Raw genomic sequence first — 23,989 nt, 5'->3', positions numbered from 1 at the left:
GCTTTCTCATACTTAAGATATAATTTCTATTACATATGGAGGCTTAGACTCTCTCTTGGTGAGCCCAGGTTGTCCCTTCCTACTTATAATCTTCACTTCCGTAGATTTCATAGTGCCCTGTCTGTTCCTTTCTGTCTTTTTTCTTGAACTACTTAGAATTTTTCCGAATCACCAAAGGACAAATCCTGGCCCTATTTGCACTCCCCTCTGGGAGTGTGAGTGTCTGGAGGAGGTGGCGGTGGTGAGAGAGAGGGAAAGAGGTACAGACACAGGTAAACAGAAAATGTGAGTGTACACCCAGCTTTGCAATGTGAGCACTAGAAACACTGGATTAAAGTTGAGCTTAATATCCGCTATATAGTCCTTTTTCTCACACCACAGAGGACTGGAAAGGCAGACCACAGCTGCCAAACAGCAACCAAAATTTGAAAGACAGAGTGTACCTTGTGTGAGTGTTCTCCGTCCATACGGCTTTGATTACCACCTTCAACAGAATGAAGAAATCAAAACTGAATTTTCTAAGTCAGCAAAGTGTTCTATCAATTTTAAATTAGTATCAAGAGTGATGGAATTCAGGGACTGGCTATGCTTTTACTTTTCTAGGCTCTGTTATTCCTGCCTGTTTTCTCCAATGTTACTTTGAATGTTTCAAAAGCCACAGGTGCTGCACCTCTTAAAGAGATTATGAGGCTGAGGAGGTCTTGTAAAACTTCCAGAAATCTGGCTTCTGACAGGGAGCTGGGCCTAGGGAAGGGAAGAGTCACTGTGGCTGTGTGGTGGCCTCCCTCTGAGAGCACTGGTGTGACTTCATATGGCAACTGGACTGGTTCCAGTCTGCAGTTTGAGGTGAGGTGAATCCTTCTTCACAGGGGCTGCAGGGACTCTCCAACATTAGCCCAATGGGCCAGGAGTGTTGCAGGGGAGAGGATTTGGCTTTCTTAGCCTGTTCTCATCTGTCTTCCTTAGTCTTTCTCATAATCTTCTTCAGCCTATTCTTGTGAGGAACAACAAAAATATCACTGAGTGGCATCTCTTTTGGTACACTTGGTCTTCTTATAAAGCACTTTGCATCGTCGCACCTGGAAGAACCACATGCAACAGAGTAGAGAGCTGTGTGCTAGCTTTGCAACAGTTTTTGGAAGTTTTAATTCTGAAATTACTCTATGATTAAACAGCCTGTTTTAAAGTTGAAGGAATGTAGCCTTTGCCTCCTACAGATTTTTGGGCTTTTAAAGTTTTGAGCATGTTTTGGAAGGCTGTCTCTACAGAAATGCCACCATTCCTCCTTCCCTGTGGGGACTCTTTTGGAGTCAGGGAATGGTATACTGAGAGGGTTTGGGGGGACCAAACAGTCTGCTCAGGAGAACTCTCAGCTGCCTGTCTGAAACAGGCAGACAAGAAGGGAGAAGCCCAGCTTCAGGGACTGGAGAGGAGAGACACGGCAGTGGAGCAGGCTGGCCCCGTGGATTGTGCATCTGTAGGGCTGACCTCTTTGGGCTCAGTGATATGCGACAGAGCGGGGAGGCTCTGCTCATCTTGTTTCCCTTTTAACGGCTGTTAGCAGCAGTGTTCAGTGATACCCGAGACATTCTGGTTATACCAGCAACATCTCCTGTGTCTCAGTTGAAGTAGGTGCTATGGCAACTAGTGAGCTGCCCTTTTGGCAAGACTGCATGTAGGAGACTGTGTGGTCTTAAAAATAAGCAACTTGCTTACCCCCAGCGACAGTGCTTCTAGCTGTGGCTGTCCACCCTGCTGTTTCTGGAGGGGAGAATGTAAGTGGAAACACAACAGCTGGAGAGGAAAGGCAATCCTGTGTGGCCATCAGCGTGAAAAAGTGGTGAGGCAGAGGCATGGAGAGGACTTTATATGGGTCAAAGCAGCGGAGCCTCTTATGCATTGCAGATTTGATTTGTGCTCCACAAATTTTCAGTATCGAGTATCTAAAAATAAACCTTTTTGCCATTTCCTATGCGCTGCTGAGGCTTTGAACTTGATTATCTAATTTACCATGAATATAATCCACTCATTACACATTTACAATTACTTGAAGTTTCACTTACATATTTGAGTTTATACAGAGCTTTAGTCTTTATTTCTGCAGGAATGTTTGACCAAATTAATGATTTGAATTTTGCTTTCTGGTCCTTTTTCCCAGAGTTTCTTTTTCCTCAAGAATCTGTTGCATAACTCATTCTTAGAAGGAAAAATCTTCTCTTTTTCGATCCTGGAAGATGGTTTGCTTTAACCACAGCTGTAATCTAGGAGGCTTTTCAGCGAGTTTACCTTGCTGTCAAAAGGCTGGATCTAATCTCTAGTTTACGCTGGTTAATTCTTGGACAGAGTCCTTTCTTAGAAACTGACTTTGATTACCATAGAGGGTTTATAGGGTTCCTATCCAGTGACAGAGCAGTGGAAAATCACTGTTGGTTTTATCTCTGGCTTTGCTGACCCTCTCCTGACAGGCATACAGCAACATGTTGCTAGGCAGCCGCCGCAGCGCAGCCTGACCACCTGCAGCAGGACCTGGCGCAGCCCTCACACACGTGATAAGTCCTGTAAGTGAGAGTCCCAAAAGTGTCTGCCAGCCTACAGAGGAACCCTGGGGCCAGATAAAGGCTGTCGGGGGAGTTACGCGAAGTTTAACTTCAGCTGTCAAGGGTGCTGGTAATGCTGGAGTGGTGGTATCGCTGGCCCTCTAGGAATGTGTATGATACGTGCCTCTTAAAGAAGTAAGGCAATAGCTATTTTGTCGGTCTGGTGTCAGCATAATGTCTCCTGTGGAAGATCAGAGATGGGAAACCAGCTGGGAAGGCCATTGAAGGTGATGTAGCCCAGCACTCCCGACTAGATTGCTTTAGCTCATTCTCCAGTGGCTCCTCCCGGTGGAGATGAAGCACCTTCCTGGCTGGCTGGAAAGTTGGCAGTGGTGAGGTGGTCGTATTTTAACTCTCGAGAGGGTTTGCGAGAGCAGTACAATTCCTCTTTCTTGGGAGCTGAAAGAATGCAAAAGCAACCTGACACCACTCCATGCAGACTTGGACTGACCAGGGGTGTGGCGGGGAGACACGATGTGGTTTGGCCCCTCTAGAATGTGCCACGCTTTTCATTGTCTTTTAACCTCCTCCGTCTCTTCTCCTGAGACCAGTTTTCAGTCAAGGAGGATGGTAACTAGTAAGTACAGCTCCTCAGTGTGTTGGTTAGGATTGTAGGCCTTAATTGTTTCATAGTTGGTGAGTTTTAGTGTGGATTTGTGTTCTGTAACCCAACTGGTTCTTCTGCGTGGAGCTTCTGATAATTCAGATACAAGGTCAGAGTTGCAATCGTTTAGACATTCTCTTTTTGTAATTCCCCTCATGTTATTAGGTCTGGAGGTATTAGCAGTAGTGCTCAGAAGCCAAAATTGTAAATGCACCAAAATGGATGAACTTCAGTTTAATACCTTGAGAACAGTTATGACTTGACTGTTTTGTCAGCAGAAATAGCACCTTGTAGATCACTGGGTGGGATTAACTTTAATGCATTTATGTGTAACAGTTTAGTCATGTTTGCTGTAGGAATTAGAATTTGGTATTTCATGACTGGTTTAAAGTTTCTTTGATGTAGCTTTTACTTAATTCCTTTGATGAATGAGCAGGGAAAAAGTTGTGAAAGTAGTGATGATCAGGCCATAAAGGCTGAGGTCAGAAGTTTGTTATATTTCACATTGTATACTTAGGTTACAGCACAAAGCTTAAGAGGTGAGATCCTGCCCTCCTTTTCTGCACTCCCAAGCTGAGATATGGGCTCTCCTAAAGTCAGAGTTTTGTCAAAAACAAATTTGGGGCTAGAGCTGTGCCACAGACTTGAAAAAGAAAACTGCTAGTCAGGGATTTATTGGACCTGATGCAAACTGAAAGGCCAGCCTAGAGATAAGGAAGCCTCTGTGGTCTTGAGGGCTCCTAGATGTGAGACTGCCTACCCAGACAGGTTTGTTCTCCTAATATGTGTTAAGCTTGAGATTTTGTTCTAACATTGCTGGTAAGTTAAACCCTTGTCCCTCTTCTGTAATAAAAATAAGAATAATAATAATAAGTTACAGTTCTGTCTTCCACATTATTTTTCAACTAAAATTTAAGTCTCATAGAAAACAAAAGGAGCAGGAGCGGGTTCTTCCCAAGTGGAAAAGATATTCTGTGGAAATGTGGTTTTAGACCTGTTCTGACTGAATGATAAATCTTAGAGAGTGTTCCTACCTTAATACCTCCTGGACTGCTTTAGAGATTCAAAGACCTTTATATTGATCAACAAAACGCTGCATGACAGGTAACCATAAGAATCATATTTCCTTATTTATGCAAAGACTTGGAAAAATTTTAATTGAAAGAGTAGTTTCTCGCTCCAGAGTCAAACCTACCTCTGACAGAAAGAATTCCAAGGACAATAGTTCAGTCTCAAACAGGTACAGAAACAGGGTTTACTTCCATAGGATCTCAAATGAAGTTACTTTACAAGAGAAAGTGGAGAGAGAAGGACTGAAATCCAGCATTTTAGTAGATTATATGTCTGAGTGCAAACAGCTGAAGAGCTGTTCCTGACATGCAATATAATTGTTGCTCTTTGAAAGAGAGAAGTCATCGCTGTGAAAATGTCCAGTTGACCTCTGTAGTGGGCTAAGTATAGTTAGTAGTATGTGGTTGGAAAGGAAATGAGCTGGAAAAGAAAAAGAGGATGGGATAGAAGAGGTGCAAATCTATCATCATTCTCAGGACTAGGTATCTATATAATTGTTTTTTATCAAGATAATTTGTATTCATTAGATAAGATTTTTTAAAATTGTAAACATTCTGGAAATTGGATTTTTTTTTTTTTACCCTGGGTTTTTAGACATAAGTTTAAGTAACTCATAATTTTGATTTTCAGAAAACTTAGAAGTAGAACAAAGTTTTCAGAAAGCTGTTTTCTCATATTTGAGAAAAAATGAGAAAGCAATTTTCTAATAAGTAATCTGAAAGTATATCTTTTGTCTGCGATAAGTATTCATCATAGAAGGGTGACGTGCAGATGCTGTGGACCTCCCCTCAGCGTAGGCAGAACTTTTATTTGTATCTTGTCAACAAGGTTGAGTACAAAGGGCCATCAGTGATAGCCTTGGAACACTTAACAGTTAGAAGTCTGGAAGGAAATTTGAGGATAGAATTTGGAAATGGAAAAAAAAAGTGGAATGAACACAAATCTCTGCAGATGCTTCAGAGAAGTACAGTACATCATTTGAGATGTGACCTCTGGATATTCCCACATGCAATATGGCAATCTTAGTGTTGCAACCATGTGAAAACTATCTAGTAAAGCACTATGCTTTCAGATGCAGGTGTTTTTTTCCAGTCGGATTTGCCCAGGCAGAAGACATTTATGCAAAATTAAATGCAATTTGTTTCTTGTGTTTTCCGTGAATCAATGATATTTGGGTGTTGAAATGTTTAGTGGTGTCTGGTGGTGCTGGGTTTTTGTTTGGTTGGTTGGTTTTGTTCTCTTTAGAGAAGCTAGTAAAAAGTGATTAAAATAAAAGCAACCTACTTTACCACTTTATCACTGTTTTTTAGAAGAAAACTAGCTTCCCTGAGAACAGTAGTCCATCCACCTCCATCTGTGTTTTACTTTGCTGTAGTTCTAATGATGGATATTCCTTGCTTGGGATGTTTGTTTTTGAAACCAAGCCTTTGTTGTGTCTTGATTATTTCCTGAATAAAGTTTTAGCGACTTGACACTGGCTTCCCAACTTAAACCGTCTTTGGATTTCAGTGGCTAGTGGGGAAGTGACATTTATTTTTTCAAAGTATGAAAAATATATTTTACATTTGAATTGATTAAGGTAGAGGGGGAGGTGAACTGAATCTGGAAATCCTTTCTGACAGTTTGAGACTGGAAGGAAGAGGAGGAAGTATACTTCAGAGAAAAAACAGATCAAATGGCACAGCCAATCCTTACTGAAGCTTACTGAAGTATCCTCCTACTACTGGAAAAAGAGCGTGTCCCAATAATGTTCAGTAGACTTATATTAGTGGTGCTCCTGTTGCTGAAAATCATCTCCATGCAGGGACGATGGTGTTAACATAAAAAAAACCCAGGAAACATTAAGAACGAGTGCTTTATTACTGCATTTTTATTCATTCTTAAAAGGTTAGAGAAAAGTTAATTCTGAGTGGTCTGGGGAATTTCAGGCTAATGAAACTTCTTTCATACCAAGGAAACTGATTAATCAAGAGTCTATAATTTCATTTAAACCACTTAGATAGTGATCATATGATGGACAGTTACCAGCATGTCTTTTGAAGGAAAATCTGCTTTGCCCCGATCTCTGACTTCTCTGAGTATGCTTTGCGTAAAGGAAGGTAAAATAGAGCCAGATAGTCTAATTCACTTGAGTATCAGTGCCTTTGTCAAAGTCCCTTGCTGTTAGGAATCCAAAATTTTCCTTTAATGCAGTAATCTCTATGTTTAGATCTGTGCAGTGTAGGCATCTGCATAGCTTTAAATGTTTTCCTGAACATTGGGCTGGACGTGAGCACATCAAATTAAAAGGGCTTTACAAGTGAAATCTTGTCACCCATCCTTGGGCCAGTTCCCGTCAATACTGCCATTAATGACTCGGATGGGGAAGGACCGAGCATGCTTGCAGTGTTTGCACGTGGTACCAAGCGCCTGCTACAGTTTTGGAGGATGTGATTAGAATTCAGAACATTGCTGATGAACTGCAGAAATGAAGCTGAATATAAACAGCTGCATAGCACTACCATGGAGGAGGGAAAATAAATGCACAAATATGAAATAGAGAATAACTGGCAGGTTATCAGTGAAAAGTCTGTAGAGAAATGGTTGGAATAGTGATATATCATAAGCATATGATATATGTACACATATATTATGAGCACAGTCAGCATTCACAATGTTGGACATACTTTATTTAGTTTTTTTTTTCAGTATCTAGTTCTGCTCAGTGCTGGTGAGAACCCAACTTGTGTACCATGTCCAGTTTCTGGGCACTCCATTTAAAAAAATAGCATAATCAACTGAGAGCAAAAAGAATAAGATACTTAGCCACTGAAAACATGAAGGGTTTTATTTATGTAACCTGAGATGGAGGAGACAGGGATATGCAGCTGTCTATATGTAAATTTGGAAAATATGTGCATATTTACTAATGTAGATGAAAGAAGATTTAACCTAATCATTAAGGAAAACTTCAAAGTATATCACTGGCCTGATATCTAGGGATGTAGTGGAACCTTTGTTACCAGATGTTGAGAACATTTTAGAAAAATGTTTAAAATGCAGCCATGCATAGTCTAACTGCACTGTACCTGGGAGCAAAAGATAAATATCTTGAAGTCTCTTCTCTTACTGCCTTTTTTCAAATCAGAGCCTAAGGAGAAAGGCAAGGTATCGGGTCTGTAAAGAGCCAAGACACAGAATGTAGGAATATGTGACAGTCTTTTGCCAAATCGAAAATAAATGACAGAGCTTACAGTATATTTACTATTGATCTAGGACAGTGAGCTGGCAAACCTTCCACAGGAAGTGGAATATAAAATTAGTAAAGGCTGGAGCAGATTATAGGGGATCTCCTGAGGGTTTTAACATCCAGAGTTAAGTTAATTGACAGTGCAACAGTAGATTGAAATTATTGTTTATAATTACGGGCTAATGCACACTACAAGGCATAATTTTAACCATTTCCTCTCTGTAACTGTAACCATTCATGAAAAGTCTCGTGCACAGTGTTGAGTAGGGGTAACCAGAAAAAAAGAAAGAAATACTAGTAAGCATACAAACGGTTTGACGTATAATACTGAATACCATCATATAAGCCAGCAGTATGGCCTCAACTAAAATATTATGTTTATTTTGTTCAGTCTCAAGAAATAAGCAAAAGTAAATGAAGATCATTATAGCCATAGAAACATTCTCCTGGCTAGCAATTGACCATAATCTTTTGAACTGAATAAAAATCAGAGTGGACGAGCTAGAGGAGTAAAAGATAATGAACAACTCGAAAGAAAGAAGTAAAGAGAAACAAAACAGATATTTATTTTTAAGCTTTCTCTCAGCACAAGAACCATGAGTGTCAGAAACTTAAGCCTTTCAGGTTTTTTTGTAAACATAGAACCATCAGTTTGAGTTCAACATAAATGTTGCAGAAGTATTGATCTTTCCTTCTTAATCTTTCTTTCTTCCTCAAATTCCCTTCTCAAATGGCACACACTGCACAGCCAAATTGCTGGATGCTTTCTGTAGCCTGGCTGTGATCTTTGACTTGAATTTCTGTATGGGCTTTTGTATCTGAATTCTAAGTGTGACTCTTCCCATCTGTTCCCATGCAGGAAGACCCAGAACAGGTTTTTTTTTCCCTACAGGTTTTCATCATTTTGTGTCTTAATGCCCTGTCTGGCATACACAAGTGAGTCTTGCCTTGTTCATAGTGAGTCACAAGTTGCAGCTGGGATTAAGCTTTTGAACCTTCCATCCCCTTTGAATCTTTCTGTTGGTTCCCATTCTCAGTTGCATCAAACGCTCAGCCATTTTGGTTTCAAGGTCCCCTAAGATTTACTGTCTGTGTGCATAATTTTTCTTGTGCTAGCAAAATGCCAACTTCTATTCTGCAGTAAAGCAGCAGTGATATCTTTTGTCTTCACCCTTTCAGTATTTTCGAATTGATACTGTTTGTAAATATTTTCAGCAGTGCTGCAGTGTTGAGAGAGTTCTCCATAAATATCTGTAAAGCTACCCTTCAAACTTCTTTAATACAGTGCCTAGAGAGAAGTGAGGAATGATGGAGAATCTTGGATTCTATCACTACAAACAATATTCTCTCATCATTTCCTCACGTGTTCCTCTTTATCTTCTGTCTGCATCCACTTGTCTTTTTTTTTTTCCCCTCATGGTTAAGCTGGGTAGCTTTTGAGCTCCCCTTCTCCTCTCTGTTGGCCCTGTGTGTGTCCCTCTGTGACTTACTTCTTCGTGCTCCAGAGTACAGATACAAAAATGACTGGATATCCTTTTCCAGACGGTACAGTGAGGCTGGGAGATCAATGGCTGCTGATTATCACTATGGCCAAACTTCTGGGGAGTCTAGAAATTTGTGTTGCATAGTAAGAATGCCTAGAGTTGCGTTATTTCTAAGTATTTCTAAGTAGAAAAAACTCTGTTCTCTAAGAGAACAGATAGATAAACCTTGTTCTTCAAGGGATAGGTTGATCCACAGATGGGAAGAAGTGCACTTTTTGAGGACATCTGTCAGCTTCCTACTGCACAGTGTTTTGCAATGTTGTCTGAAACAAAGATTAGTGAGAACTTCAACCAAAATACATCGCAGGAGGGCCCAGCTCCAAGTCCCACTTTTTCCTCTTTTGGAATTCAAAAAGGACTTTGCTCAGAGTCAAGCCTGATTGTGATTCTCTAGAATTTTGGGACAGGACCTTAACGCTTGGCAATAAGGAATCAGATAATTTTATTATACTGTGAAGCAAAATTACATTTTAAAATGTCAAAAATAGACATGAAATTAAATTGCTACTTATAGTTAGTGCTACTTTAAGCATCTGGTACTGGTTACTTCTAGAAATATGTTACTGGTTTAGGTGGATCATTGATCTGCTCTGTCACGGCAGTTTGTGTATTCCTGTCAAAAAACTGTTGTTATTCAAGAGGAATTATTTTTAATTACTGGAAGGGTATTAAAATAATGACATATAGAGGTTGAGATGAGGAAGCTAGTTCTTGACTTGATTTGAAGGCAGTCTGCTGTCTTGCCTAATAAGCTTTTAACAGTGGAATGGTTAAATTGGGAAACAGGCCAAGAACAAAGGGAAGAGAATGTAACATCCCCTACTCTTAGGGCTGGTGGTTCATAGTGCGCTGGGACTGGCAGGTCCCGGTGACACAGCTGTTACATCCCATTAATTGAAGTGCTGTTAGGTTAAAAGTGATTTTCATGAACTGTTTTATTTTATTCCAGTCCATAATTCTGCAAACAGTTGTAACATTTTTTCAGTCTGATGTCTTCCTGGCTACTTTCTGCTTCTTAATGAAGTAGGATTTTCAAATACTCTGTGTTGTAAAGCAACACATTGTAGAGGATCAATGTAACTGATAAGGTCTTGGTGCCTTATCTTTTTTTTCTGATCAAAATATGTTGGAAGATTATCTGTCCTGTATTAGGTGCGTAGTAACGTAACGCTGCCTAGGAGACATAACGCGTGTGCATGTTCTCTCTCTCCCTCCCTCCCTCTCTCTCTCGTTAGGATTAGTACTAAATTCCCCCGGTTCTATTTAGTTAGTAATGCTTGTGATATTTTTGTGCTTTGTGACTGAAAATTCATCATAACTGGTGCCTAATCTGCAGCCTTGATTTGCATTCTTACTGTAATCACGTTTTAAACATGCACTGGCCTGTTTGAAGGGTCCTTAAAAAGTTGTTTTTTCACTACCGATCTGGATTTTAAAGTTGAAAACAAATTGTTGAAAGCTGCTGAAATGGCACTCTTATCTAATTCGTCTTTTCCTCAGCCTTATCTGCCCACATAGGAGAGGACACGTCCCAGTTCAGTCATGCAACTGGCTGAAAGCCTGAAACAGATCCCAAGCCAAGCCTTGAGCTTCCACTCTTCTGTTGCTTGGGGATTGCCTCTGTGCTTTTTGTTTCTATTTTGGTTCAGGTAAAATTTGAAAGGCAAGTGTCCCTAGGAGAAGTGATACGTGTATTGCCTAAACTGGGACAAGGGAGGCCAAGCCACTGGATTTGTAGGTCTGTGCTGCCACTGGCAACTCGCTTAGCCTCCTGTGCCTCAATTCCCACATCTGGGAAGTGGAGCTAACATCCCGCTTTGCAAACATAAACGAAATCTCAGGCCTCTTCCTTAAGGGACTTTGAATTTTTTTGGCAAGACATCTATCTGTGTACCTTGGTGACAATAATTCCTTTGGTTAGGCCTGTTGGGTGTTGCAGTCGTGAGCAATCTGTCTGGAGCAACAAGGTGCTCTCTTGCTCTGATGAGTGAGAGTGGACTCAGAAATGCAATCTACAGGAAAATCTTGATAGGTTTATCACAGTAAATTATTAAACCTCATATTAAAGATCTTTATGCAAAATGCATTCCTACTTTGATTTCTATCATTAAAGGAGCCTGTCTCCTCTCTACAGAGAAGAGAAATCTTAACAACTTCAGTAGAGAAACAGCCTAGAAAGCTGAATATTTGAGTCCTGCTTTGTTTCTCTAAAATGTGAATTTTGCTTACAGCTCATAAAACTGCCGAGGACAAAAGTTCTGTAAAAAGCAGATCTCCATAGTACCCCAGAACCTGATACCTGATGAGTATTTCAATTAGATTCTTTCCAGTTGTGGAGGCCTATGTGAGTGGCCCATTCTTGACTGATCAGGTGTAAAATGGAGATCTGCCATGCAAAGCAGCTTTCTCATACCAAAGTACCGTGTCCTTGCAAGTGACAGTTGCCATTTGTCTGTCACTGCCCTTTCTTCCCCTTTTTTTGGTTTCTTGTGAAGCAGTGGCTGTTGTCTGGAGTATTTGCTCTGAAAATTGAGAATGAGGAAATGTTTATACTCTGTCACAGATTATTTATTCATTTACTTATTTCCTGAATGATCCCGAGTCAGTCACTTAATCTCCTTACAAACTGGCCATTCATCTCTGAAGTCAAGACTATGGGCTGGTGGCCTCACTGGAACCTGTGTGTAGAAGTGTCTGAGCTTCTCAGCTTTTCCAGCAGTGTAGACAAAAAGAAACTAGAGGTCTGGTATCTCTTTCCGACATGGTCTTGCATTTCCTGGGCAAACATGTCCAAGTCCCTTCATTTTGCTGCTGCAATTATTTTTTTTCACCTTGAAAAAAAGGGAAAATATATTTTCCTGTTTTCACAGGGGTGTTACAAGGGAACTTTTATCAGTGCTAGTGAGCCATGGTGTAACAGTATAGTGGGATGGCAGGAACTGCTCCTGCCTCCTCTTGTTTCTACGTTCCATAAGCTCAAGGAGCTGCATGGACTGAATATATACCAAAATCTCAGGTTTTCCCTTTAGTAGTTTGAGGATTTTTTGGAAGAAGTAGGCACTGTTTTATATGTGAAGGTTTTTCTACATAAACCTTAATGTGAAAATACGGTGAGGGATACTTCAGGGACAGCTTTTTTCATTTTCATTTGTAAATACAATTTTTGAAAGCCCTCCAACTATCCATCTCGTACTCAGAGCTTCCACTGACCTTTTAATGTGGTAGGAAGCTCACCAATCCTATGCCACAGGTATTAGCAGACTGTGCACAATTTAGCTCTTGAGCATGCTAGAACCGAGATACCAGATGTGTTTTATTCTCCTCTACTAAATTTATGCAGTGCTAAAAAATCTTGCTATTTAAAGACTAGTTAATAAAAGGATTTAATGACCAGGAGTCAAATCCTGCTGTTTTCATTCATTACATGGTATTCTTCTATGGTTAATTCTGCTCTGAATAAACGTTCAGAAATGTGTAGTTTCTCACAAATTGTACTAGAGGACGGGCATTTATGTTCTATAAAAACAGTGATTCTATGAATTTCATTTACACAGAGTCCTGTGCTTGGCTGACATAATCTTTCAAATGGCCTGATCTTGTAAGCACAGGCAAATCTAAAATACACCTTCAGTGGAAAAAAATTTAGTATTTTGTTTTACAATGTTATTCAGTCTTTAAGAATGCATTCTGGAGAGAATACAGCAAGCAGTATGATCAGCAATAACGTATTTGTGAGTTATAACCTTAAAAGCAGTAGGTTATTTTGCACTAATGTGTTTTTCGCATAGAATACAGGAACTTTTATGCTGGTTTGTTGGGAATATTTATTATCATCCTGCATTGTTTCTAGCTTAAAGTGGGGCTCCCACTCTGGTGAACACTGTATAAAACCCAGAAAAATAGGCAGCCTCTGCTCTGAATTGATTACTGTTTAAGCATCAGTATTGCCAGTGGAACTTAATTAAAAATATAAATCTTGATCTTGAAGCAACTGGGTGTTTTGCAGTTGATCTGAGAAAAGCAGAGGCTTCACTAATCACCTTTTTTTGGTAGATATTCTTTTCATCAGCTGCATGGAATTTAGATGTTTGAAATAATCAACATGTCACTTTAGATAGAACTTAAGAGTATGGGAACTCAGCTCTGCTTCCCCTCACAGCATTACACAAACATTGGGGTTTTGGTTTGAAAATAAGTGGTATATTGGCATAAATACCTTCCAGTTGCAAATTTTGCTTTCTAAAATTGAATAGTGTCTTTTCTGTGTTTCTTCAGGGCTAGCTGGAAAGATTATAAAAGTCATCATCAGTGAAGGATTTCAGATCTCAGCTTTGCAGATGGTAGGTTTCCTTTTGTGTGTGCTTTTCCGATAAACAGAAGTTGGAGAAGCGCTGTGTGCACGTCACAGCAACGCACAGGTGTTTCCCTGCAATACAAAACCCTTGTGTGGACTGGGCAGCAATGTTTTGGAATCAGCAGTGTCCTTGTGATATTTATGTTTCATTATTCGATTGGTCAGCTGATCTGTTTCTGGTTGCCAGGTGACCTTGCGCCGAGACACTTTACCTCTCTGTATCTCAGTTTCCCTGTAGTTAGAAGGGGGATAATGATATCTGTCTTTTCTGGAGCAATTTGAGATATCTTTACAAAATGTACTAGCTAAGATTAGAGAAACAGTTGTTAATATCCTTCCTCATTTTTTTAAATATATGCTTAGTATGAATCTAGGGGAAGGTTTTTAAAGATACTTAAAGGAATTTGACACCCTGATCACCCGTAGCAGTTAAAGGAAGTTGGCACAGAGATTGTTCCCAAGAGTAGTCCTGTAAGTCCTGCCCTTTGATTTTTGTAAAGTCTCGAGATCTGAAATCCCTCTATGACTCAAATCCCCACCATAAATGACAAATAGCCCCTTTCCTTTACTGTGCAGCAAACAGATCCTCTTGCATGTCTTAGTGGCATCAGCCACCACTACATTATCTACTTACATTTAAGGTGGAAGAAGGTTCTGTGTGCTATGCCTGTGGCATCATTGGCTAAGTTGTTGACAAACTTTATATTGCAGCTGTAAAGCCATTCCTTTTACCTAGTAAGACTTAAAGGGGTATTCTGAATGTTTGCTGGTTAAGAAGGGGTGTGTGTCTATTTTTTTTATTGTTGTTTAAGGCAGATTGGCTAACATTTTTGTTTTCTTAGTTCAACATGGAGCGTGCAAACGTGGAAGAATTTTATGAGATTTACAAAGGTGTTGTTGCTGAATACATGGTAAGCATACGTTTGAGAAGAATCTGTTTAAAAATAAAATATGATTAAATGAGGAAGCGATCACATTTTTCATTTTTTGGGATTGTGATGGGATTTCTTTTAGGAACCTGGTATTGACCAGTTCTAGCTTGTTCTCAGATAAACTAACTCATCTTGAAAATTGTGCTATATATGTTGTAAGAAAGAAGAATCTTTTGTGAAAATTGTTCAGCCAAGGAATTCATAAAATACAATGGAGTGGAAAAAAAACCCCAAACCCTCAGATAAGCTACTTCAATGCAGTAGAGCTATGAGAATGTGTCACATCTGTGTCTTTGTTTCTCTTGATATTGCAGTAGTGGCTTGGACCAGAATATATATTTATTATTTTGTTTACAGTGGGGCTGCTGTATTTGAATGCTTTCCTAATAACAATTTGAGCTATTCTTAAGTTTATCAATCTGACTTTTGTGGATCTTCAGAAAATTTAAGAAGTTTAAGCTATGCTGTAATCCCAGTGGACTTCTAAGAGTCTGTATTATGCCTTGTACCATCACATGACACTTCCTGACTGCAGATGGAACAATGGGAATACAAGAAGACGAGCTTGCATTTCCGTATCGCTTTCTGTCAGAGGCTTTTGGTTCATTTCAGAAATAGTAAATGAGTTTAGCTTCACTGCCATGCTATATGCTATGCAAATTATCCTTAATTTTTAAGTGGTTACATTATTAAAAGTGTTCTACACAGTTACTAATATTACTCCAGACAGTTACCAATATTACTCTGATAATGACATTTTTATTTTATTTTATTTTTTTCTCCCCCTTTATGATAGTTTAGTCTAACTTACTTCAACAGGGTTTGTAGATTTGTCTTTAAATAGGTTAGGAGTACTGTTAGTTCACTCTCAGATTGGGGAATACTCTTAAAGTCTCCTCTGATAACACCATTTTTGACAAGAATGAAAAGAAGATTGAACAGGCAAACTTGTAGGTACGTGGCAGAATTCAAATATGGTAAAATCTGACCACTATTTCAGGGCCTGAAGAGTCCCACGGCTCTGCAAAAGTCTCTGCTTTGAACCAAATGGGAAATTCTCCACTGTCTTCTGCAGCTCTTTTGTACAATCTCTGACCCCCCTAATAAATTGCAAATTTTAGTTATATAATGTAATTGGAGAGTTACTCAGAAGGGAAGGTGACATTTAAACAGGGTAAGTCAATAAAGAAGATATGTTTTAGATAGAATTTGAAGAAGAGTAAGAATCTAGGGCTCTGTCCTGTGAGCCATATGTGCTGGATACACTCAGTTGAAATTAAATGAAAATAATATCTCCATGCACTCAGGATGTCTGTGAAACAGGAAAACGTGGGAAAGCTAATCATGATGGTAAAGGGATCCAGAGAAGGCACATATGGGAACAGCAATAGATATTGTCCAAATAGGAAGAAGTATGTTACAAAATAGGATATTGAAGAAATAATATGACCTTGTATATCTGTGACTCAGAACCGTCTGTTTTGATTTGAATTTTATTTATCATTCCAAAATAACTCAGCACAGAAGATACTTGGCATCCAGAAATCCTTTTCAAAAATTGTACTCCCATTTCTTCTGGTTATCCCTTGTCAGTCAGGTAAAGGCTTGACATTGTATATAAAACAATTCTCTGTGAAAAGAGAAAGCTGAACAATTGCCCAAAATTTTAGCTTTGTTGGTATCTCCTGCATGGGATTTTGCATACTATTGATTAGTTTTTGTGCTGCTTTGCTTTGTAGCCAGAATAGAAAATGGGGAAAAAGTAGGGAAATTATTTTGAGTCAGCTCAGAATCCACTTCATTAATCAAAAATGCTTGAGCTTGATCCAGCTCCAAGAATGGTTTTGGCTGACCACAAACGATGTTATTTGATGAATAAACTATTTGCTAAAGAAAATTTGATTTAGCTGTAACGAGGAGTCTTACCAGAGAAACAGTGTCTGCTATTTAAATTCAACTCTGGACTTAATGAGGCTGTGTAAGGTAGACCAAGCTTGTCTCACATAGTACCACCGGCCTCTGTGCTGTAGCTGATGGCAGCTGGTCTTCAGTCCTCAGCTCTGTGTTGTAACGAAGGGGTCAGGAGTGACTTTGGTCACGTCATTTGCTGTTGCTGGTGGGATGTCAGTGCTGATACAGAAAGAATAGAAAAGGGAGAAGTAAGAAAAACCACAGATGAATTCAGTCCATTCAACTCAAGTTAAAAGCCTGTTTTTTCTCCACTTTCCTGTTAACAGTTATTTAGATGACAGAATTCAGTGAAATTATAGAGAGTAGTGACTTCATGGCAATTCACTGTTTCTTAACAGAATGAAATATATTGCCCTTTGACAGGTTCTTAACAGAGGATCTGTTGGTGATGAGACAGTTTTTGGAATTAAAAGATTTATGGATGTTGTAGGGCATGAAACTAGTCTGCACTTTTTTCATGTCCTCTCAGGAATACTTCTACCTACATTTGCTAGGATCAGGTTGATGATGGAGGCACTTGGCTAAAACTCTGTCCCGTTGGCTTCAGAGTGGGGAGCTTAAGCACATGCTCTCAGCATCGAATCTGTTATGAAGATTGCAACTCTTTGGAACAATGCTGCTTGACTTAGAGTCTTTGTGTATTTAGTTTCCATCACAATTCATAAAAGACGGAGAAGAACTTAATCCTTCTTTTCCTGCTGCTTTTTTTCCCACTCTGGATGCTCTTGTTCTTTGCCATGGCTCATCTCTGACCCGCCTGTGGCTGGTGGGCGTGATTGCAGTACCTTGCTTGTCCTTCCCTGTCCTCCCTTATTTCTTGTGAGTGTTTTCTCCTTTCCTCTTTCCTTGTTGGTTTTGATTCTTGTAATTGTCCTGGTTTGTTTAAAACTTGTCTGCCCAGACTTCTAGACAAGCATGCAATTATAAGGGCATGATTTAAATAAGGAAGTCAGACCAGAACATCAAAATAGATTCTTTCTGCTTGTGAAACCTATACCTCTAATTAACAAACTCCAAATTGGCACTAATGCCCAGAGTTAATTTAAGCTTATGAGAACTAAGACCCATCTTCATCACCCACTCAGAACTTATGATGTCTCTTTACTCTCCAGGAGGCTCCAGGAAAACAGATGATTTCGGTGTAACTGAGATTCTGGTAACAGCACACCCCAAGAATGTTGCCAGATCAAGGACCCTTTCCCTAACAGGTTGTGCCACAGGCACAGGTTCTGTTGGCTTCTCTATTTCATCTTCTGTTGTAAAACATGAGGAAAAGACAGTGAGAACCAAAAGCCCTAGAGACATTTTAATGACTTAAAGCCATCAAACGGGTGTATATTTGGAAACAAATATAGGCTACGTACTGTGCTCCCTGTAGGGAACACTGCAAAGTACATTGCTGCCTGTGGAACTGGCTGAACATAGTGGGATTTTTCAGGCTTACACCCAGCAAAGTGTGTTCTATTGATCCAGTCTAGTTTGACAAGTTATGGGATACTGCTGTGAAATCCAGGTCCAGATCAATAAGGATGTACTCACAAAAGAATTTAAAGTATTGTGGATGCTGTTGAAGCTGAATATCCAATTTACCTCAATCTCCACCTTCTAAACCAAGCAGCAAAATGGAAAACATTTGTTGTGAATACTAATGATATCTTTGTTTCCTGTCTTTGCTTTCCTAAATGCACCGATATTTCTTAATTGTTCCTGTCCTGTAAGTTTGGGTCTAATTTGGGGGAGGAATACAACCCTTGCTAAAGTCCAAACAAGCTCAGATTTGTTTCTGTCTTTTTTTTCTTCCAGGAGATGGTTACAGAGTTGTGTTCAGGCCCTTGCATAGCAATGGAAATTATACAACCCGAGCCTCCAAAAGTGTTCAGAGACTTCTGTGGTCCTTCTGACCCTGTAAGTACTTGCTTGAGTGATAAGGAATGCTTACAAAGTTGATGTGCTGTCTATGTGAATTAAAATATCAGTGTGGTATGACTGCCATGTACCTGCTGCACTCATTGGAAACATGTAAGCATTACCTTATTGTGGAGGTCAAATGCTAGTCTTGGTGGGCCAGTTTGCAAATCCTCTAGCCATGTTTCTGATCTTACCTAAACCAGATGATAAAATACTGTGATGATATTTATGTGAAAGGAAGGCTATCTGGGCAAAAAATCTCTGTTAAAGATTCATAAATATTCTAACACAAGGCTTCGGAGTCCTGGAACAAATAGTTACTGCTTGTGCATGCCAGTGTAAATCAGATGTTAGTCCACTGCAGTCTGTGGCATTCTCCTAGGATGAAACTGTAAAAGCAGAATTGGTTCCTTTGTTTTTCAGAAGGAAGCGAACAAAAAAAGAGTATGAAAATTCTCATACTTGTTTTCTATGCTAATGCTTCTAGCTTTCATTTTTCATTTCTTGACATGACTAATTGGATAGGCATGATGCTGTGTGCAGCGTGGAGACAAGCATAAGTGCTGCCTCAAAAAGTTTGCAGTTTTTTGTTAAACAATGAAGGCTGCTATATCACACAGGAGCCATGAGGTGAATAGCAAGATGGAGGCAATGAGGTCAGGGTTATGGTTTTTTGGTTATGATTTGATGTTTTAGTTGCAGACCTTGCGGGTTTACCAGTTTCCATGGAAAAAAAAAAAATCATGCAGATTAATATTTGAAGGGGAGAACAAGTTGTTCAGGATATATTTTTCTTCAGATCCAGAGTTTCCATTACAGAAAGCACAAGTTAAAGGCATTATCCAAACCTCTTTTCCCCTTCTGTTTGGTAACATTCAAATGTTTCTCTGCTGGGATAGCATCTTGTAAGCAGAGCATAGCCTGTTTATCTGTCTTAGTTTTAACAGCAGGATGATATATCAGTAGTAATGTACACAATATGGTGGTTTCAGTTTTGTTTCAAATTCTGTTTCATGTTTCTGGTCTTTAAAACTTTCAAAGATGCAGTTGTTTTATTTGGGCCTATTATATCCTTTTCAGGTGTTGCTTGTTTAATGCCTGATACGTTAAAATAAAAATATGCTTGCAAACATCACAGCTGCTTTACGTTATTAAAGACAAGTGTACCTACACAAGGGGAATTTCTCCGTTTTCCCTTACTGCATCGCATGAAAAGCTCTGTCCTAGCCACACAGTTGCGTGGCTGAAGGAATTATTGATGAGCTAAGGAACTGAGGGATGTATGAACTGATGGCTTCTCTGGGTAGCACAAGAAAACAGCCAAGGAAGGAACTAAAATAGTTTCTCCCAGATCTCTTGCTGGTGACATACCAATGCTGTTTGTGTTTCCCTTTTTGATGGTTCACTGTGTGACTTGTGAAGCGAAAATGAGTACCTGCAAGTTTTGGACAGTGACTTCATAGCAGTTACACTAATGGTATGTTTGGAAGACAGGCAGCTGTGTTATATAATTCTGTCTACATAAAGCATCTCTACAGTAACTACAGGTGCTCTCAAGAGTGATCTTTGCCTGAAGTTTGTCTGTCTCTTCAGATAGCATTTGTAGCTTGTCCTTGAGAAGTGGTCTTTTGTCATTCCCAACCAAAATTTCTCTTTTTCCAGAGAAACTCACAACTGAACTTTGTGGTTACAATATCTGTCTCAGGGGTGGCAGAAACCATAACAGCAGTTTCATTAACTAGCAAGGTTATATACAGACCATGAAGATACCATGGACTTGATATTCCGGTGGTTAAAGTAGATCTAAGTGTTGTGCAAGTCGTGCATTATCATTGAGAGATCTGACTCTCTCTGTAACTTGTTTGTTTATATATGCTAGATCCTGATGTGTACAGCCTGTTTATAAACACAGGTGAAGAGTAAGTTCACTACAAAATGTACCTGATTGGGCCACTTGGGCTGTTAGATAATACCCTATCTGGCAAGTAGTGCCATTGAAATCACTGTGATTACTCTCAAAGCAAGGAGCTCTGTTTGAAGTGAGTAAAGGTGTTGGAATTTGACTTATATAATGAATCTCTCCCAATCACATGTGCTGTTAATTATATCTAAGATACATAGCAAATGTAATAATTACTTTGTGGCAAGTCAGGTGTCTAAGTATGAATGTTAACAGCCCTTTCAGTCTGCACCTGGTTTGGCAGGGAGACGGTTGGGGTAAACATCAATAAAAGGCATCCAAAAAGAGGTGGTACAAATTTTCCCAAATCAAACCGAGATGTCATTTGGAAATAGGTCTGGATTGTCCAAGTGCCTGATGTTTAGGGCTGAAGAAGGATTTAGAGTTGTTCCATTTTGAGGATTATACTTTAATAAGCTAGCAATTTATACCAAGTGTACAATGCTAAAAATTAAATGGAAGTTTGTCCTATTTTCTGTAACTGAGTAATATTTTGTCAGCACTGCAGATCAGTAAAGCTCTCCACCAGAAATATCCTTCATTATAAACCAGCTTATAAATACTTTATTAAATGCTCTCATGTAGTAGGGAAGACTACTAACCAAAAACCTGTCGTGAGCCTCTGTAGTCGTGTACAAACAGCCTATCAAATCTGGAAAGCAGGCCATGGGATAAAGATACTTGTCTGTAAGGAGCTGTGCTGGACATGCTGACCCTCAAAATTACCATGACCTGATTGAAGGGCGCAGTGGCACAGGCTGCAGGTTTGTGGAAGGTTTGTCCCTGGCGGATAGCATATGCACTGGGAGAAAGGCTTTTCTGCAGATCTTGCTGCTGCTTGCGTTCTTGTTGTACGCTGGCACTTTTCTAGTGAGTAGCCAGCTGGATCATTGCACTCTTGGTGAACTGTCAGCATCTTTAATTACACTTGATTTAAGCTCCTGAAGTGCAGCTGGATGTTTTTGTGTCATTGGTAGCCTCACCTGCGGCCTTTCTGTAATCTTTCAGATCAGCTGTGATGCTTGTTTTTCTTGTCTTCTGATTGCAGCTGGCTTAGCTGTGACTTGCTCTTGGTGTCGCTCTGTGCTTCGTTCTCTCTGTCCTGGAATGGCTCTGTGGCTAAAGTGTAGGGCTTAGAAATGAAAGGCTCTCTCCACATCTACTAATAAACAGGTATTTATGCTTTACTTGTTGCAGCACCCTTATAAAAGGCCAGCAGCTGTTCTTGAAAATACTGTTTCTTTACAATGTTAATAAGGGCTGATTAAAAAAGATCTCTGGATTCCACACAAGACTGTAGCTTTTCAAGGAGGGGAAGCACCCACAGTCTCTGCTATGCACCCAAAGCTAGGAGGTTTGAGATCCTGTGAGCAGCTGAGCACTTCTATTTGGATATTTAAATTTCAAATAGGAATGGGATTTCTGAAATTACTTTGAATTCCACTGATTTTTCCATGGTGTATCTGAATCATTTAAACCCTTTTTCAAAATATACTATAAAATCTTGTTATGCGGATTGTTAAATTACGTTTTTCATGCTGGGTGCTGTTTCGCCGTGTTTCTACGGGTGCAGGTCTGACATTGAGAGGAAAAAATGTTACACCTATGGCAAAGAGGTAACTGCTCTAGAAAGCTAGGAAGAGGAGTTAAAATGTTAATTAAATCAGATTAATGCAGAACACAAGCATGTTGAACTTTCAATACATACTATCACTTAAAAATAAGAGTTGCTAACTGCAACCAAAGTTCAACAGAAAAGAAGCTATGGTTCTTCTTCATTGTAAAGAAGTGGAAGTGCTTGGAGGGGTAGGGGTAAATGCAGCACAGTGTGTGCTGTCAAGAAAGCGGTTTTGTTTGAGTGCAGTAAGAAAAACCAAACTATTCTGCATTGATTTGACATTGTTTCACGTGAATCAGGAAGCGAAGGCTACAAAAGAAAACCTCGGAACAGGGGGATGGCAGCCAGGGAATCCTGTCATTGCTTGAGCTTGCTGGTATCAATGTTTCATTTGATTGGTGTTTGTGTATTTTTGGCCTCTGGGGCACTTGGAGGCCCTTTGATATTACTTAGGTCTCGAGCTACAGCTGCAGTTTTCACATTTTATTCATGCGGCTTCTATATTGAAATAGTTGCTGGTAACATTTTGTCATGGAATTGTTGAGGTGATTACGTAGTATTCATAAGATACTTGTAAAATGCTGTAGAAATTAGATATAATGCTTTTATTTTTTTATTTTTACCTTTCTTTTAAACTTTATTCATACGCAAATGAAAAGGATGGTTATAACATGTGATTCCAGGAGTCTACATCAGCTACATGTTCCTGGCTGATTGCATAACTTTTAGTAGTCCTAAGAGCTTTTAGTTAGGATTGGCAGTATGCTGAAAGTGACTCAAGTACCTTCTGCTGTGAGATATTATTAAAGTGATGGGACATGCTGCAATATTTCTGCATCCAGTGGGCTGAAAAGGGATTTTCGCATACTTGCTTTAGATCCTAACCTGCATTCTTTTTCACATTAAGGATTTGCAATTTTAAGGGTAATGGTGTATTAACAGTCTTTTGTACTTTTGCTTCAACGCCAAAGAGCTAAAAGGGAGATTAGATGGTTTAAAGCAAAGCGGTGAACTGAAAGAGCTGGAGTCTGCTTTAGCTCCATTCCTGACCTCACTGTGTGACCTTGGCCAACAAGTTCAATATGTTTCTACCTCAGTTATCACATCGGTTAAATAGGGATAACGGTATGAGCCAAAGAGCACTGTTGCAGTAAGATTTTTGTTTGTATAGACCTCCTGTGAATCTCTAGCACTAAAAAATATCTACATGAGGCCAAAAATGTTCATGTTCTTTCCTAGAACTACATCAGCAGCATGACATTTTCATATTACGTCACATAAAAATAGTTCAGTGGAAGGTACAAAGAAATACAAAACACTATTTTTGAGCTCCCATGTATTTGTTTTCTGGTAATACCTTCACAGCTGTTTCAGTGTCAATTCTTCCTATAGCCTAGTGAGCCTTGGTCAGAGTGTTGACAGTGAGGTACATAACGTGTTTCAAGAGAAATAAGATTTATTAATGTAATTCTTTGATGATCTTCTGATTTTCATAACATTGATTATCTGCTCAGATAGCCTGAGTCATGTAATAATAATAATAAAATTTGCATTCAGTGCCAGACCATTATCAGCTAGAGTAGCAAACAGATCGATCGATACCAGTTACGATATCCTGCTGTCTAAGCCTGCAATGGGAGAGACATGATTTAATTGCTTAGATGTTATTTAAGGTCAGTCATCTGACTCTGTCCTTTCAGTTTTTAATTTCCACATCAGCCTCTGCAGGTCTAATGAAAATGTGTTCTGGGCAGTGCTAAGGCCTCTTAGTTGGGGGACATGGTAATTTTTGACTGAGTAAGTGTATCTGTGGAGGGAGATTCTTCCCTCTAGGGCAGCCCCCTTGTGCTGAGCTGATACTGCTTGTTCATAAAGCCCAAAGTCTCGGTGGGTTCAGGGCGTGTATTGTGTGTCACCCCTCTCTGTGTAGGCAGGGGGCTTATTAAGAATGACCCATGGCTGTAATGAGACTGTAACCATGAGCTGCCACCACCGCTTTAGACTCTCAGTATGTTGGTGTATGGTTTGAAATTTACCTCCAAAAGTGTTAGAGCTTGCTGTCAGAGACAAGCCTGTGCCTGTGTGGATGCTAAACACCACACCTGTGGCTGTGAGTTGCTTTCCCTGGTTTAAAATGGATGGAGTCTGCACTGGCTGCACCAGAAACAAGACTGATACATAAATGTCGTATTTGTTCTTCC

The 23,989-nt window shown here is 39.6% G+C and overlaps 1 protein-coding gene across 4 annotated transcripts in view; it reads left to right on the top strand.

The window, feature by feature from the left end:
• Nucleotides 1-23,989, top strand: part of NME7 (NME/NM23 family member 7) — a 94,401-nt gene that overhangs the window by 41,276 nt on the left and 29,136 nt on the right. For all 4 annotated transcript variants that reach the window (XM_074852397.1, XM_074852387.1, XM_074852406.1 and 1 more), the window contains exons 8-10: nt 13,321-13,385; nt 14,242-14,310; nt 18,106-18,207. In XM_074852397.1, coding sequence (XP_074708498.1) covers nt 13,321-13,385; nt 14,242-14,310; nt 18,106-18,207 — 236 coding nt within the window. The remainder of the gene's footprint in view (nt 1-13,320; nt 13,386-14,241; nt 14,311-18,105; nt 18,208-23,989) is intronic.

Source organism: Strix uralensis, chromosome 2 (assembly GCF_047716275.1).
Source record: "Strix uralensis isolate ZFMK-TIS-50842 chromosome 2, bStrUra1, whole genome shotgun sequence".
In the NCBI taxonomy this organism is placed as follows: domain Eukaryota; kingdom Metazoa; phylum Chordata; class Aves; order Strigiformes; family Strigidae; genus Strix; species Strix uralensis.
Note: the sequence above shows the minus strand (reverse complement) of the source record. Positions and strands in the feature narration are given on the sequence as shown.